The 16,350-nt window shown below is 64.6% G+C and overlaps 1 protein-coding gene across 4 annotated transcripts in view; it reads right to left on the bottom strand.

The window, feature by feature from the left end:
- Nucleotides 1-2,020: 2,020 nt before the first annotated feature.
- CSNK1G2 (casein kinase 1 gamma 2) overlaps nt 2,021-16,350 on the bottom strand; it is a 30,871-nt gene continuing 16,541 nt past the window's right edge. For all 4 annotated transcript variants that reach the window (XM_065858276.2, XM_065858275.2, XM_071799629.1 and 1 more), the window contains exons 2-12: nt 13,976-14,471; nt 9,947-9,987; nt 9,354-9,423; nt 8,812-8,960; nt 7,694-7,928; nt 7,489-7,574; nt 6,984-7,068; nt 6,729-6,877; nt 6,277-6,360; nt 3,185-3,291; nt 2,021-2,529 (exon numbers count right to left, since the gene is read on the bottom strand). In XM_065858276.2, coding sequence (XP_065714348.1) covers nt 2,475-2,529; nt 3,185-3,291; nt 6,277-6,360; nt 6,729-6,877; nt 6,984-7,068; nt 7,489-7,574; nt 7,694-7,928; nt 8,812-8,960; nt 9,354-9,423; nt 9,947-9,987; nt 13,976-14,162 — 1,248 coding nt within the window. In that variant the 5' untranslated portion in view covers nt 14,163-14,471 and the 3' untranslated portion in view covers nt 2,021-2,474. The remainder of the gene's footprint in view (nt 2,530-3,184; nt 3,292-6,276; nt 6,361-6,728; nt 6,878-6,983; nt 7,069-7,488; nt 7,575-7,693; nt 7,929-8,811; nt 8,961-9,353; nt 9,424-9,946; nt 9,988-13,975; nt 14,472-16,350) is intronic.

Below are 16,350 nucleotides of genomic sequence, written 5' to 3' on the forward strand. Positions count from 1 at the left end.
TATTTTTTTTTTAATTAAAAAAAGCCCCTAAATTCTATGGCTTCCAGGAAGCATCAGAGACATTTAAATGCCATTTCTGTACACTTTGTTTTGAAAGCGGCAACTGAACTCGCAATGGAACAAACGCCCTCACGTACAATCGCGGTGTTTGGCCTCCTGGCTGGAAGGCCGGCCGGCGGGACAGACGGACGCGGGGCCGATGCCGCACTGGCTGGGCCGCTGGGCCAGCGCTGCTGCCGGGACACGCTCGAGGGGATAGGAAAAGGAATCTGGTTGTCTCGTTGGGGAAACATGGGCAGCTGTTCCCCATCAGCCCCACGGGGTCGGTCCCGCGTTCAGGAGGATGAGGCGCCGGGGACACCCCGGACTCCCCCAGGCCGGCACAGCCCCCCCGTGATTGTCACTTTGACAAATGGTTCAAAGCAGCCACAGATGGTCCCATTTCCACCCCCCACCCCCCGAGCCGCAGCCCCTCTCTTGGGGCAGAACAACATGGTTTTGGTAACGATGTGTGCGCCCCCTCCCCAAATGTGTCATGGTCAATACACACCCAGCGCAGGGGTTCAGTGGTGGGAAAGCTGCAGTGCCCGGGGGGTGAGGATGGGGTGGGGGGGGGGGGGGTGGGGTGTGGGGGGGGGTGTCTGTGTGTCTGTGTCTGTGTGTGTGTCACTGTGTCTGTGTCCGGGTGTTCGTTTGTGTGTAAATCACAGAACACCCAGTTCCCCAGCCCAGCGCTGCCGCCACGGCCGCTCCGGTCCCAGTGCCCTTCGCCATGTCCCCTGCCCCCCAGCCCCGACCCCCGCAGCCTCGCTCTGTAAAACCAGAGGCCAACCCCCGCTGCCCCACACGCACCTGACGCTGCCGTGGACGCTCGGGCTGCCCCGCCACTCCCAGCGGGAGGGGGCGGCGTTGACCCTGCTCAGCCCGTCCCCGTCCCCCAGCGTCCCCCAGCTGCTCCTGGCCAGACCCAACATCGCCCATATTGCTAAAGTGCATCATCAAATGGCTGTAAACATGGGGGGGGGGTCCTGTTGTCTCCTCCCAAGCCCCCCCAGCACTTCTCACCGGAGACCAAAGGTGTTAACGAGTTGGGGGACACACCCAGGGGGGGCAGCATTGAAGGCGTTAATGGGGGATGGGAGGGGGGGACAGGACACACCCACACACACCCGTGGGGCAGTGTGAAGGTGTTAACGGGGCAGGGGACACACCCTCACACACCCGTGGGGCAGCCGAAGGTGTTAACAGGTGGGGGGACACAGCCCATGGGGCAGCCAAAGGTGTTAATGAAGGGGGGACACGCCCCGTGGGGCAGCCGCAGGTGTTAATGAAGGGGGGACACGCCCCGTGGGGCAGCCGAAGGTGTTAATGAAGGGGGGACACGCCCCGTGGGGCAGCCGCAGGTGTTAATGAAGGGGGGACACGCCCCGTGGGGCAGCCGCAGGTGTTAATGAAGGGGGGGGGACACACCCCGTGGGGCAGCCGAAGGTGTTAATGAAGGGGGGGACACACCCCGTGGGGCAGCCGAAGGTGTTAATGAAGGGGGGGGACACACCCCGTGGGGCAGCCGCAGGTGTTAATGAAGGGGGGGGACACGCCCCGTGGGGCAGCCGCAGGTGTTAATGAAGGGGGGGGACACGCCCCGTGGGGCAGCTGAAGGTGTTAACAGGTGGGGGGACACACCCCGTGGGGCAGCCGCAGGTGTTAATGAAGGGGGGACACACCCTGTGGGGCAGCCAAAGGTGTTAATGAAGGGGGGGGGGACACGCCCCGTGGGGCAGCCGCAGGTGTTAATGAAGGGGGGGGACACGCCCCGTGGGGCAGCCGAAGGTGTTAATGAAGGGGGGGACACGCCCCGTGGGGCAGCCGAAGGTGTTAATGAAGGGGGGGGACACGCCCCGTGGGGCAGCCGAAGGTGTTAATGAAGGGGGGGACACGCCCCGTGGGGCAGCGGGGGCGGGGCCCACAGGCAGAGCGGACTCGGTGCAGAGGATGGCGCCAAGGACGGAGGACTCGGCTCTGCACCCAGACTCACTTTAAATTAACTTAGAGACAAAGAAGCAACAGAAAAATAAACTCCTCCTCAGCCCACTGCTCCTGTGAATCTGTTTCCGCTCCTTCAGCAGCGGCGGCGCCGGGGCTGTGGAGCTGATCCCCTGTGCAGCCCGGTCAGACCCGGAGCGAGTGACGCTGGGGATTGGTTCGGGTTCTTGTTTCGGTTCTTTTTGACGGACGCAGGACTCGTGAAGTCGGGCTCGGTTCGCGTGAACGGCCCCGCCCGGGGGGGCGGCGGAGGGAAGGACAAGCAGTGTGGGGAGGCCCCGCTCCCCGCCTGCGCGTGGGGCGCTGGGGGCGGCCGTCCGGCTCGGCCCCCCCGGCCCCGGCCAAACCGAGGGGCCGGCGGCTCCGCGCTCACGGTCCAGCCCGGCCGGAGGGAGAGGAGCCACGGCTCGCCGCTCCACCCGGCCCGCGGCTCACTTGCGACGCTTGGTGGTTTTCCTCTTCCTTCTCTTGAAGAAACAGCAGCACCTGGGGACAGAGGGGACGCTGTCAGTGCCCGGGGCGGGCTCGGCCACCCCACGGGCAGGGTAGAGCCGGTGGGGGGTCACAAACCCCTTGGTGAGACCCAGGACAGAGGTGTTGCAGGAGGCGCCTCCAGTGCATGGCAGGGGCTGGACCGGGAGCACTGCGGTGGCCACGGCAAGTGGCACTGATCAGGGTGACACCGGGCAGAGTGACACCAGACAGAGTGACACCAGACAGTGACACGGGGCACCGCACGCAGCGCCAGGCACAGCCAGGGCTCCAGCGCAGGAACAGCCCCGGATCCATGCACGTCCCTCGGCGCTGGATTTGGGGGGACGTGTGAGCTCCAGGGCTGGGCAGAGCAAGGGGGAAGGGGCCGGGGTGGCGGTGGCCCTGCAGGGACAGCCCGTGGGGTCCCGGGAAGGGGCCGGGGTGGCGGTGGCCCTGCAGGGACAGCCCGTGGGGTCCCGGGAAGGGGCCGGGGTGGCGGTGGCCCTGCAGGGACAGCCCGTGGGGTCCCGGGAAGGGGCCGGGGTGGCGGTGGCCCTGCAGGGGCAGAACAGCAGCTGCTCACTCTGGGCTGTTCCGGGCCCAGGTGTCACCCAAACCCGTGTCCACCCCGGCCCTGGCGAGGGGGACGGTGGGGCCGTGTCCTTACTTTGTATCGTCTGTCACCTCCACCTCGGTGGGGGCGGTGATGGGGGCGTTCGAGTGTCCTGCCGTCGGGTCGTCCGTGTTCAGCTCGCCATTGGTGGAGCTCATCACCTGCGGAAGGACGAGCGTCAGTGTGGGGCAGCCCAGGGGGCACAGGCCGGTTCTCGTCCTTGTTCCCCACCCCACGGCAGCTGCATCCCAGAGAGGTGCAGCCCCAGGAGGGGACACGGAGCCCTGGCCCTGTACGAGGTCGCCACACAGGGCAGTAGGATGGTGCCCTTGGGCTCGGTGCTGAGCGCTCCCAAGCAGCCCCGTCACACGGAGGTCGGATTCCCTGGGTGTCTCAGGGGGATCTTGGCCTGGGGACCCCGGCACACCCGGTGGGGACGGGCTGGGGACGGGCTGGGGACAGCCAGCTCCAGCGCTCCTGCAGACACGGCCCCGCGAGCTGCTGGCTCCACGGAGACGGTGCCGCGGCCGAGCGATGGACACAGCTCCGGGTCCCCAACGCCACCGGCCCCGCTGGGCTCAGCCCCCGCCCGCCCTGGGGTGCCCCGAGGTGCCCCCGGTCCTGCCCGCTGGCCAGGGCAGCGAGGCGCGGGCAGCGCCAGGAGCAAATCCAAGTCACCAAACCAAGGCCGGGGCTGGCACCGGCAACGGGGACTTGCCTGGAACCCCCGTCCTGCGCCCACTGCCCCCAGCCAAGACAGGAGCTCCCAGGGGAAGCGCGGCCACAGGGTCACCAAGCTGCTCGGTCCCGGCGAGGAGGCTCAGCCCGACCGGGACGCGCGGAGGAGCCGCCATCCAACAGCCACAGAGCCTGTCCGCGCTACATCAAGCTACAGCCCCCCAAAACAAGCCCGAGACCCCTTTGCGTCACCAGCACCCCCCACAGCGCCGGGCGCAGGACGGGGTTGATTTGCAGAGCGAGCGGGAGCAGCTACCAGGACACGGAGGGGACGTGAAGGGGAGCGGAGCAGAGCAGGAGCTGGGCCCTCGCTCTGCCCCAGCCCCGCCACGGGAGCCGGGCCCATGCCAGGGACTGAGCGCCAGCCGAGGTTCACCACGGAGCAGCGGGAGTGAGCAGCAGCGGCGGGGACGGGAGCAGAGATGGGGAGCAGAGACGGGGAGCAGCGCGGGCCGGCCGGGGGGACCCCACGGCTGCCCCGGCATCCCCACGGCGCAGGGCACAGGCTGCAAGGACACGGCCAACAGCGCGAGCGCAGGACCGGGGCGGGGAGACGAGGCTCAGGGCTGCCCGGGACAGGGAGGACCAGCAGGGTTCGAAGCCGTCGCTCCGGTCAAGGAGGCATGGGGACGTCCCCATGTGGGACAAGGCCACATTGTCCAGCATTGCTGGGACAAGCAGAGCCTGATTTCCCAGAGCCGGCGCTTCGTCCGTCTCTAACCGCCCTCTGAGCGCGGAGGAGCCCGGCAGCCCCCGGGAAGCAGCGCCAGCCTCGCCTGCAAACCGTGTCACCCGCGCCACGGGGACAGGGCAGCGCAGCCCCGGGGCCACGTGCCGCGGCCCAGGCGTGAGCAGGGCAGGGCAGCGGGGCTGGCCCCGGCACACGCGTCAGCCGCGCCGCGGCGCTGGCTCTGCCCCCCCCGCCCCCCGCCCTCGGCGCGTGGTTGCGTGTACCTGCACGGACCCCCCGAGCCGGCCGGCCGCCAGGTGAGCTCCCACGGGCTCCTCGGCGGGCTGCCCACCGGCCTGAGGATCCCACACCTCCGTCCCCTCGGGCGGCTGCGCGACAGGCGGGAGGAACAGAACGGAAAGAAACAAAAGAGGAAGAATGGGGAGGAGAAGGGAGAGGAGGAGGGAAGGGGCGGGAGAAGAGTGGCAAAGGGAATCGAGAAAATAAGACATGCAAAAGCAAAAACATGACCGGAGCAGCTCGAGTTTGTGATTGTGGAGGGCACTCGTGCAGCACCGTCCTGACGGCTCCCGGTGCAGCCCCGGCGGTGCCGCTGTGGGTCTGTTCCTCCCTGCACGTCCACGCACACCCCACACCCGGCACGGCACCTGCGGGAGCTGCGTTTCGCAGCGGGGGTGGCAGAGCCGCTCGCTGCGCGGGTGATGCAGCCGGGCCGAGCTGACACCACCGGCCACTCTCCTGCGAGCACAACGTTCCCAGGCCACCGCGGATCTCTGGGGGTGATGGCGAGGACGCCGAGGGCGCCGGGCTGCCACCTGTCCCACGGCAGAGAGCACCGCGCTGCCGAACTCCCGCCACGGTGAGCACGGCGCAGCCCCAACGGCTGCGGGGTGACCCCTGCACCCCCGGCTGGAACCTCCAGTGCTGTGGAGTTTGTACTTCGCCTGTCCTGCTCAGACACTGAGCGCGAACGTCCCCGTGTGTCCTGTGCTGAGGACCCCGAGCTGCACCAGCACTGCAGGGGTCTCAGAGCGGAGTCCGTGGGCTCTGTGCAGAAGCCGCATCCCCGCTGAGCAAGGCCAGGTTTGCTCTCCACAGCAGCAGTCCCAGAACCATATTTTCTGCACCAGGGCAGCAGAGGCCAGGGCAGCGGAGAAGGGGCAGCCCGGTCCCTTTCCCACGGTGACACAGGCGGGAGCTGCCCGCCCAGCTCTGCCCATGTCCCTGCCCCGGCTGCTCCCAGCTCAGCCCCAGGTGCCCCAACAGCTCCCACGGCAAAGCCGGCCCCACCAGCACGGGGCCACGTGCTGCCAAAGCCGCCCCACGCATCCCCCCGAGACCCAGGCAGCCCCTCCCTTGTCCTATGTCCCCGTCTCACCGACGGAAATGGCAGCACCAACAGAGCAGCAAGTTACCCCTGTGGGGACATTGTCCCCAGCACAAAGCGGCTCAGCCTGTGCTGTGCCCACACCCACCAGCAGTTTGTCTGGTGCTTCCCCGCTGTAACGCAGCCTCCCCCGCTGCTTCCCCCGCTGCTGCCAGGCCAGCTGGCCCTGGGGACACCGCCAGGGTGCCCCCGCCAGCCACAGCCACAGCCCCTCCCACAGACAGCACCGGGGTCAGAAGGGACACCCCAGTCCCTGTCCCCACGCAGAGGCCCCGCTGGGCTCGGTGAGTCTGCGGAGCAGGAGCCCCGTGCCCTGGCATCGCTGCTCACCTGGTGTTTGGTGTGTGGCTGTGCTTTGTCTCTGTTCGGGGGCTGCACCTGCACCTCGCTGTGCATCGTGCCGATGGGGGTGGGCTGGGGACATGACAAGGACAAGGTCAGCCACGGCACAGCCGCCCTCCCGCCACCCCGCGCCTCCCCATCCAACCGCTGGCCAAACATGCGAAACACCTCGGAATTGGGGCCCCTGCCCGCACCCCAGCAGCTCCAGGCTGGGTGCTTGAGCCCCACGGCAGAAAGTGGGGTGACAACTGGGCTGGGCTCCCCTCAGCTCCAGGAGCCTCCAATTCCTGCAACCGCCCCAGCGCGGAGCGGGCTGCTGGGTCTGCTGAGGACGGGTGGAACCGGTCTCTGGGGCAGGGACAACTGCCGACCCGCATCCTCCCCCACGCTGCCCACCGCCCCGGGGCCCAGCACCCCCCGCCGGTCCCCTTGTCACTCACCAGCGGTTTCCCTGCCCAGTCGTATTCGTAGTCGAACACGTAACCGTTCCTCTCGAACAAGTCTGTGAAGAGCTTCCGCAGGTAATCATAGTCCGGCTTCTCGAAGAAATCCAGCCGCCGCACGTAGCGCAGGTAGGTGGCCATCTCCTCTGCGGGGACAGAGCGGGCTCCGTTGGGGCAGGGGGACAAGGTGCCAGGCCAGCGGGCTCTGGGGACAGGCTGGGGACAGGGACGAGCCACCCAGAGTGTCCTCACCTGGGAAGTTCTCACAGAGCACCTCAACCGGAGTGGCTCTTTTGGTGTCACCAATCTTCTGGTACCTCTCCTTTAGCGTGTCAGCCTGGCAGAGACAAGGAGCAGGTCAGCGCAGGGGACAGGCATGTCCCTGGGGAGCAGGGCACTGGGGGCCCAGCAGACCACAAAGGATTTCTTGGTCCCCCTTTCCCAGGTGACAGCGAGAGCTCATTCCCAGGGAAGCCCCTCACCCAGGGCAGGTCTGGAGGACAAACGCCAGGGACAGGCACCGCGAGAGCAGCTGGCTCACCCGCAAAGTGGGGAGACACAGTGAGAGGGACACCGACAGCCCCTCAGCACAGCAAGGACCTGGCACGGAGCTCAGAGCAACAGCCCCTGCATCTGGTAGGTGCCAACACCCCGGGGAGCAAAGCTTTCCCCTCCCAACCCCCCGATGCTGCCCACGGCAGAGCAGAGCCAGCCCACGGCCCAGCCGAGCCCACGCACAGCGGGCGCTGGCCCTTACCTTGAGGCCTTGCCAAGGCAAGCTCCCACGGAGGAAATACATAAACATGTGCCCTAACGCTTCCAGGTCGTCCCTGCGGCTTTGTTCTGCACGAAGGAAAAAAAGAGACGGGTATGTTTCCACTAGAGGCACCTTCCCTGTCCCTGCCAGACCCAATTTTCCCCTCCCGGTCCCTTTCGGCCGAGGCGGGGCCGGCCGCGCACACCTTTTCCGAGGTGGGTGTTGATGCTCATGTAGCGTGCTGTCCCTGTCAGGCTCTTGTGCTCTCGGTAGGGGATGTGTTTTTTGGTCTCGGGGTCAATATACTCTTTGGCCAGGCCAAAATCGATGATGTGGATGGTGTGCTGCCGCTTGCTGCCTGGCCGCCCCACCAGAAAGTTCTCTGGCTTGACATCTCTGTAGATCAGGCTTTTGGTGTGGACATACTCCATCCGCGTGATCTGGGGGCAGAAGGAGATGTCAGCACCACGGCGGATGCTCCGGACTGCAGCCTCCCCACGCCCTCCTCCCCTGGGCCCGATTCGGCTCCAGCTGCCTTGTCGCCAGGCAGCAAACCCGCTCCCTTCAGCCCAATGTCACCCTGGGTCGAAAGGGCAGGGGTGACAGGTCCTCCCTCCCTGGGGACAGCCTCAGCCCGGCCACATCTCGGACACACAGGGACAGATCATAGGATCACAGAACCATTTTGGTTGGAAAAGCCCCTCAAGATCATGGAGTCCAACCATAACCCACCCCTGTCCCTGCCCCATGTCCTGAGAACCTCCTGTCCGTCTGTCCAGCCCTCCAGGGTCGGTAACTCCAGCACTGCCCTGGGCAGCCTGTTCAATGCCCCACAGCCCTTTGGGGAGAAATTGTTCCCAGATCCAAGCTCAACCTCCCCTGGCGCAACTTGAGGCCGTTTCCTCTGCTCCTGGCGCTTGTTCCTGGGGAGCAGAGCCCGACCCCCCTGGCTCCAAGCTCCTTTCAGGCAGTTCAGAGATCAGAAGGTCTCCCCTCAGCTCCTGTTCTCCAGCTGAACCCCCCAGGTCCCTCAGCCGCCCCCATCACACTTGTGCTCCAACCCCTCACCAGCTTCTTTGCCCTCCTCCGAACTCTCTCTAGTACCTCAATGTACTCAAGATGCTCAGCTGTGCTTGGGGAGCGGCTGCATGGGGGTGAGGGAGAGCTCTCCTCCATCAGGAGAGGGTGAGGGATGGAGGGGATGATCCAGGACATGCCAGGCGCTGGCTCACCCCTCCTTCCCCTTCCTGTCCCCACAGGGTCCCCAGGCACCCCCTGCTCCCCAGAGGCTGTGGCCAGGGGAGCTGGAGCTGCTGTGCTCACCAGCTGGATCGCGATCATCAGGACGGTCTTGAGCGTGAAGGTCCGATCACACAGGTCAAAGAGATCTTCTAGGCTGGGTCCCAGCAGCTCCAACACCATGGCGTTGTACTTCCCGCAGGGGCCAAAGTAGTAAACCTGAGGAATTCCTTCTGCAAGAGACAGAGCAGTGGCTGCAGCGGGGCTGAGCAGCACGTGGCTGTGCTGTCACGGCTGTGTCATTGCCGGAGCCAGGACAGGGGGCTGCAGGTTTGGGGATGTGTCTGCAGTGCCCTGCGCGCCGCAGTCAGCCCAGCTCTGCTCTCGCAGGAGGGTGAAGGAGGCAGCTCCATCTGCAGCCCTGACTCTGCTGCAGGGGAGCTGGGGGGGGAAGAACTAAATCAAAAGGGATCAAAGATCAGACGTGGCTCCGTGTAAAATGGCCTCTCCCAGCCGAGCAGATGGGCAGGAGTCGCTCAGGCCGGGAGGGAAGCAGCAGCCACGTTTACGGGAAGCCTCCCTCTCCCAGCCACGCCGCCCGGCTCCCCGCGGCAGCTCACCCGTACCTGCATTGCCGAGCTGTTTGTAGAACCGATACTCCAGGTGGAGCTGGGGGGCCCGGGATTTTATGGGTTCCTGAAGGAGAGAAGGAGAACGGTCAGGGGAGCGGGACGCTAGGGACGTCTGGGTGCCAGACGCCTTCGTCGCATGCTGGCAGCAGCTGGACTGGGAGCATTTGGGGCTGAGAAAAAAATGGCATAAAATCGAGATGAAGCCCCAGGGGATGATGAGAGAAAATCAGCCCACATGGGAGCGAGATCCACCCCCTCCACAGAGAGCCGGCTGCAGGGGCAGGGACGTTAATGGGAGCAGGTACCAGTGGGGACCACCCTCTCCCTGAGGTCCCTCTGCCCCAGCAAGGCCCTGGAGGAGTGGAGACCCAGCTCTCCTTTCTCTGGGCCCAGATCACCCCCTTTCAAGGGCGCCTGTTGCTCTGCCTGCCCTCAGCTCCCAGCAGTGAGTGCAGCCCCTGCGCCCCCATCCACCCCCCATCCACCGCCCACCCGACCGCTCAAACAGCCCGGGGGTGAACAACCTCCTTCCAGCGGCCTGAACGTCACCCTGCCCCGTCACCCTGCCCCCGTGCCGAGGGACTCACCAATTTGATAGCTACGTATTCATTCGTGTAGAGGTTCTTTCCTGCAAGGAGGCAACAGAAAGCAAGTGAGTCTGCATTAACCCCACATCACTGCTCCCCACAGTCCCCGAGGGCTCCTGGGCTGCAGAACGTTCCAGAACAGGTTTGGCAGCTCCCACAGCACATAAACAGACCTCCAGGCCTGAGCAGGAGCAGGAACCCGCAGCAGGGAGTTGCAACATGCCCGTTAATTACCCCCAGATGGGCACGGCCAGGGGGCCAGGTCCAAGTCTGCTGGGAGGGGGCAGTGCCCAGGCCAGCCCTGTGCAGATGGGACTGGCCAGGGCAGGAACCAGACTGGGACTTACTGGTTCCCCTCGCCCTGCTCTGGGAGGGCTGCCCAGAGTGGGGGGGCGCTGCTTTGGGGAGTGGGCAGAGGGTGGCAGGGAGTAGCACTGGGCAGGGGGGTGCAAACCCCTCCCCCAGGACTGGGGCTGCTCTTGGGGATGGCACACGTGTGTGTGTGTGTGTGTGTGTGTGTGTGTGTGTGTGTGAGTGTGTGTGTGTACTCGCATGTGGCTCACCCTCCTCCTTGGGCACACTCCTATGGCCCGAGGGCGCAGGAGACACCCGGAGCAGCCCCCAGCACGGCCTGGACTGCGGGAGGAGCTGAAGGCAGCGATGTGCAGCGGAGGTCAACCTCACGGTGTCTGCACACCACCCCAGAGCGCCAGGAGGCCACGAGGAAGGGCTCACCCCAGGGAAGCAGCAGTGCAACCCTGCCCCCGGTCCACGGCAGCAAAGGTTGAAGAGTTTTGCAGAAGTACCCGTCTGCCCCTCTGCCAGAGCCCCCAGGACAGCGGGCAGACGGGATTAACGCAGCGGGTCCCGCGCGGCCGCGGAGCAGCAGACACGCGATCCCACCGCCCGGCGCGCGCGTATCCGATGGAGCTGCATCTGTCTCCTCGGATTTTCTCCAAGCAATTTGCTCAGGGAACAAGCTCCTCCTGGCATAAGATTTCATCTGCTCCGACTGCGCTCTCCACCTGAAGCAGCAATAAATCCTGGCCGGGTGACATCAGAGCCAGCTGCTGAGCGCCGCAGTCGGCGGCAGGATTACGGGACCAGGGATGAATGGGAGGTATGAACGGAGCGGCTCCTCCCGGGGACGGGCCGTGCGGCCAAGGAGCGCCCCGTCCCTTCGCACCACCGACAAGTCACTTGTCTCCTGCTTCTGCAAAAGCAAATCCTTTCACAGCGTAATTAGGGAGGAGAAACCGTCCGGCTGACGCAAGCGTATGCCAGACCTGGGGTTTCTGGCACGTCATGGACCGACGTCCCCAGGAGAGGTGGTGGGATGTTCCCCAGACCCCTGCACGGGTCCAGAGTGCTCCAGGGAGCCCCCAGTTCACTGGAGCTTGACTGGGGTAGGGAAGGACTGAAATCCCGATGGATCCCAGCGCAGATCCCTTGTCCCTGCCACAAGCAGTCACAGAACCACAGAATTATTTTGGCTGGAAAAGCCCCTCAAGCTCATGGAGTCCAACCATAACCCACCCCAGCACTGCCCCGTGTCCTGAGAACCTCCTGTCCGTCTGTCCAGCCCTCCAGGGATGGTGACTCCAGCACTGCCCTGGGCAGCCTGTTCAATGCCCCACAGCCCTTTGGGGGTGAAATTGTTCCCCAGATCCAACCTCAGCCTCCCCTGGCGCAACTTGAGGCCGTTTGCCCTTCAGGTTTATTTTTTGGGGATGCAGGTCTGTGGCATCCCCTGCACAGTGGGGCTGGTGGGAATCACTGAGTGTCCTGAATTGGGAGGGACCCACAAGGACCATTGAGTCCAACTTCTGACTCCAACGGCAGCACTGCTACAGGATTCAGAGAAGAAAAGGTGCTTTTGAAAGAGAGGAAAAAAACACAGGAGAAAAGCAGCATGAAGGGTGGCAGAAAGCAAATATTTGCATTTGCAGAGGCCTTTGCCCAGCTCAGCGCCGGCGGCGCCTCGAATCCAGCTGCCAGCACCCACAAGCCACGGCGCGTCCGTCAGAGCCAAAGCCGCCCATGGGAGGAGGCGGCCAGGCCCGGGTCTGCATCACCTCCACAGGCCAGACGTGGCTTTCTCTTAACCCCCTGCTAACCCCAAACCGTCCCTTCCCCACGGCGCGTTTGGCAGCGGTGGGATCCGGCGCCTGCTCCTGCACGTCACGGTGCGCGGGGAGACGCCGGGCTCTGCGCCACGCTCAGCCACGGCCCCGGCTCCCACAGCCCCGGCGGCGGCGCAGTCCCTGCCCCGGCACCGCGACCCGTGATCCGGGCTCTCTGGTGATCCAGCCCCCCCGTGCCGGTCAAGGACTGGTGTGCAGCGCTGCCTGAGTGCGACCGGACTGTCACAATCTCTGTATTGCTCAGGCCGCCAAAACCAGCGTGAGCATGGAGGGTGGATCCAAGCACAGCTCCAGCAGCCAGGAACTCCAGCCTGAGTCGTTCCCCTTCTGCCTTCCCAAAAATGCCTTGTGCCAATTTTTTGTAAATTTTATTTTTGAACCACTTTTGGTTTTGGACACCGCCACCCCTGGAGGGACATTTGTCTGTCTCTGGGGCAGCTGCGGCACCCGGAGGGACAGACCAGCACCTGCCTCTCAGCACAGCGGTGAAACTGGGCAAAGTGTTACCTGTTCGAGGAAGACAACTTCATCTTCCTCCATGCCCCAGGGCTGGGAGCCAGAGGAGTCACCTCCTGGCAGGGTTTTGTGAGCTCTCCTGGCTGTTTTTTATGAAAGGAAAAAGTCCAAAGAAGATTTGGGAGCTTTTACACGCTGAGCTACGCTTCGGCCCTGCAGCCGGCCTGCCCCGGGGACCCTGCAGAGCCCCCGAGCGAGAGCTCAGGAGCCAACTGAGCCCAACTGCTCCCAGTCCCGCAGCTCCGAGTGACCCGGACCGCGGGTTCCACAGATGCTCCTCAGACCCGCGTGAGACCGCGTCCACCTCGGTGCTGCCCCCGAAGAGCAAGGGGGGGGCCAGGACAGGGGTCACGCCAACCCTCAGCACTGAGTGTGCCCGACAGAGCAACAGCCCCGGCCCGGCTGTTTGAGAGTCCTGCCCGCAGCAGGATCTTGGAACGCGGCTCACCCGAAACACAAACCCACGGCGGGACAGTTCCTGTGTGAACAGGAGGTGGGAGGACACAGGCAGACGCTGCACAGCTCTGAGCCCCCGGTTGCATCCCCAGCGGGCGTCCAGATCCACCTGGGGTGCAAAAGCAGCCGCTGGTGCAGCAAAACCTGTAAATTCTTCCCCTTCCATGATATCTGGGTCTGCAGGAAGGAGCGGAGCTCTTCACGACACCAGAACAGACAGATCCTCCGCTGCCGAACGCGGGAACCGCTTGGGTTTTAAACAGAGCATTTTCCCAAGCTCTGCAATGAAGCCGCGATCCCATCGGGGAGTTGAGAACAGGAGGGTTTAGCCCGGCACCAGCCAGTCTGCCGTGCTGGGAAGAGCCAACGTTAACTGCCCACAGATGAGGTGGGTAAACTCGCTCCACCCTCCCACCTCCCGCAACCACCGCGTTTACTGCAGGTTTAGCTCACAGCTTGGCTTTAAAAGGCGCTGCTTAAAATATCACGGAGCAACAAGGTACAAGGGTGCCCCAGGCTCCACCCGCCACAGGGACCGGCTCTCTCGCCTCTTCCCAGGCCAACGCTCCGGCCGCGAGAGGCTCCATCAACACGTCCGACGCGCGTTGCTGGAGCTGGCACGGCCCTCCCAGCTGCCAACCCAAGAGCTCAGAGCTCGCTGAACACCCCTTGGGGAAGAGATGGGAAACACCTCTGCAATAGGTATTTTGGGCTGCGATGGGCTTTGAAAGAGGAAGCGCAGTGTAGGGGCCAAGGAAAAGGAAACTCAGCGAAGGGGGCGAGGGCTCCAGCACCAGACAAGAGCCGCCGTGCTGAGGGTCCCGGCACGTCCTGCTCCTCCTGCGGCAGGAGGGGGTGCCAGGGCAGTCCCGGCACAGCGGTGATAGCGAGGACAGAAGAAGGCCCTTCTCACCTAGACGGAGCTCCCCGAAATTGCCGCATCCAATCTTCTTGCCGACCCGGAAGTTGGGACCCACCATTAAGACTCCCGAGTTGGTTCCAGCGCTCCGGCTTCCATGACTGCTCCTTCCTCCACCTGTCTTGGACATCCTTTTACCTTCCTCCAGCTCCCCTTTCCCTCCTCTCTTATCAAAATCCATAAGTTTGTGATACCCCGGCCTCTCCACGGTTACGCTGCTGCCATACAAATCCCAGAGCTGCCAAAAGTTGAGGGGTGAGGAGAACAGAAGCAGAGTCCTTCTCGGTTAATACACCATCACGGTGAGCGGCGGGAGGGCGGGTGCGGAGGAGGAGGGGTGAGCGGCCACCCACGGGTGCTGGGTTACTGAAATGTTAGTGCTTCCCAAGGTCCCGCCGGGATTGTCATCGTTGCCCGTCACAGGGAGCTCTTTGGTGGAGAGAACATCCCGCGGAGAGGGTCCTCCCAGCGCGGCTCCTGGCTCCCCCAGCTGTGGTAACGAGAGGGAGAAAATCAGCACCGAGAAACGAGAAGGGAAGGTACAAGAGGCGGTTGTGGGTCCAAACTCCTGTCCCCAGCTCTGCGGGGCCCCTCCAACACCCCCCCCACGTTACAGGGAACTCCTGCTACCTTTCAGCGCCACCAGGAGCACAGCGAGGCCACAGAGAGACAGACGGACAGACCGGCACGCGTACGCACGCCTCGCCTTCCCCGCACCTCTGGTTCTGCTCCCTGCTCGGCCCTTGCTGTGTTTTGAAGGAGCCGAGCTGGGTGGCAGCCCCCCCGTATCCACCTGTCCCCCAGCCCCATCTTCCCTCTCCCCGCCTCGCTCAGAGCCCTCGCTGCCGCGGCCTCAGCACCTGCGGGGTAACGGAGCAAACGCGCGGCACTCCGGCTGCAGGAAACGAGCGCACGGCCCGTCCTGACGCTTGGCCAAGCGCCGTAAAAAAATTATTGGCTCTCAATAGCTATTAATAACAAAAAAAAAGCCTTCTTGTGCTAAAGGGTGCACAGGGGAAACAGGGGAGGGTCTAAGAGCGATCGAGAGACGTCCAAGGCAGAGCTCAGCACGGGGGAAGGATCCGAATCCTCACCAAGGCCCAGCACACCCTGACCGCGGCCTCCTGGCCAAACACTGCGGGGTGCTGGCTTGGGCGCTGGGGCTGCTGTGGGTGCATGACCCCATCTGCGGGAGCTGCCGGTTTGAGGAGCGGGGAACGAGGCCTTCCCAGGCCAACGCTGCTGGAGCAGCCCCAGCGTGGAGCAGCACGGCAAAAACCAACACCCAGGGGCCATCTCAGCTGAGGGAAACGGAGGCACGCGGGGCCTTCCAGCTCCCTCCCCGGCGGCACGGGCAGCGGTGGGCCGGCTCCGGCCCTGACGCTCCCTGTCGGTGTCCGTCCCGCGCCAGCAGGAAGCGGGTGGGAGCGGCGGCGGAGCGGGGCTTCCCTGCGCTTTGTTCTGCCCCGGCCCCAGCGCGCACGGCCGACACGTGATATCCTGCTCATTCTTTGCTCCCCCGATAATTTCCGCTCGGGGTTCGGCGCGCGGCGGTGCCCTCCCGCCCGTCTCCCACCTCCGCCGGCCTCGCACATCGCGGAGCCGCTTCCCCGTGGCCCTCCCGGGGCATCTCGGAGCCACCTTCCCCAGACGTGGCTCCTGCAGCCAGGCTGCTCCATACCCCGCTGGCGTTTTGAACCAGGCCTTTATGTTCGGTCCCAGGGGATTTCAGGCCCAGACTGTTTGCACAGTCAGGCGGCCAACAGCCGGAGCCAAGGGAGCTCCAGCCATCCTGCTTGGGATTATTTTTTTAAAGAGAGTTATGGGCCAGTCTCTGCAAGGGAATTTCAGACAATGGTGCGAGACAGAGCCCAAACAGAAGGGACAAAATACATCTTGGTAAATACTGCTTCCTGCAAGCACCGGGAGCCGGTGCCGCGTCTGTGTGACCTGCCCGCACGGCGAGCGCGCCTCGGGGGCTGCCGTCCCGAATCAGCCCGGCTCCGGGCCCGTTACACAGCTGGGCCAAGGCAACAACCGGCACGGCTGCGGCACCGACCCGCCGGCTGCGTTTCCCCTTTCCCAGCGCCGGGCGGACCGCGCAGCCCGCACCGCCGAACCGCGTTGCTGTGAGTCAGCCCGGGCGAGCGGTGCCGCCCCAGCTCTGCCCGCCGGCCTCCCCAAGGCCTGCGAGGAATCTGTTTCACATCCCTAGAGGCAACGGCTCCCTGGACCTGGGCACGGCAGCAGCGCCCACCTCTGCGCAGCGTCCGCGACCCCTCGGGTTTTCCACCCTGTGCCATAAAGAGATCTCTGGCCTTTAAAACTGAGAACAACCTAATTAGAAACAGAAACCACTGGTGAAATCC

The sequence above is a fragment of the Patagioenas fasciata genome, chromosome 27 (genome assembly GCF_037038585.1).
Source record: "Patagioenas fasciata isolate bPatFas1 chromosome 27, bPatFas1.hap1, whole genome shotgun sequence".
Lineage (NCBI taxonomy): Eukaryota > Metazoa > Chordata > Aves > Columbiformes > Columbidae > Patagioenas > Patagioenas fasciata.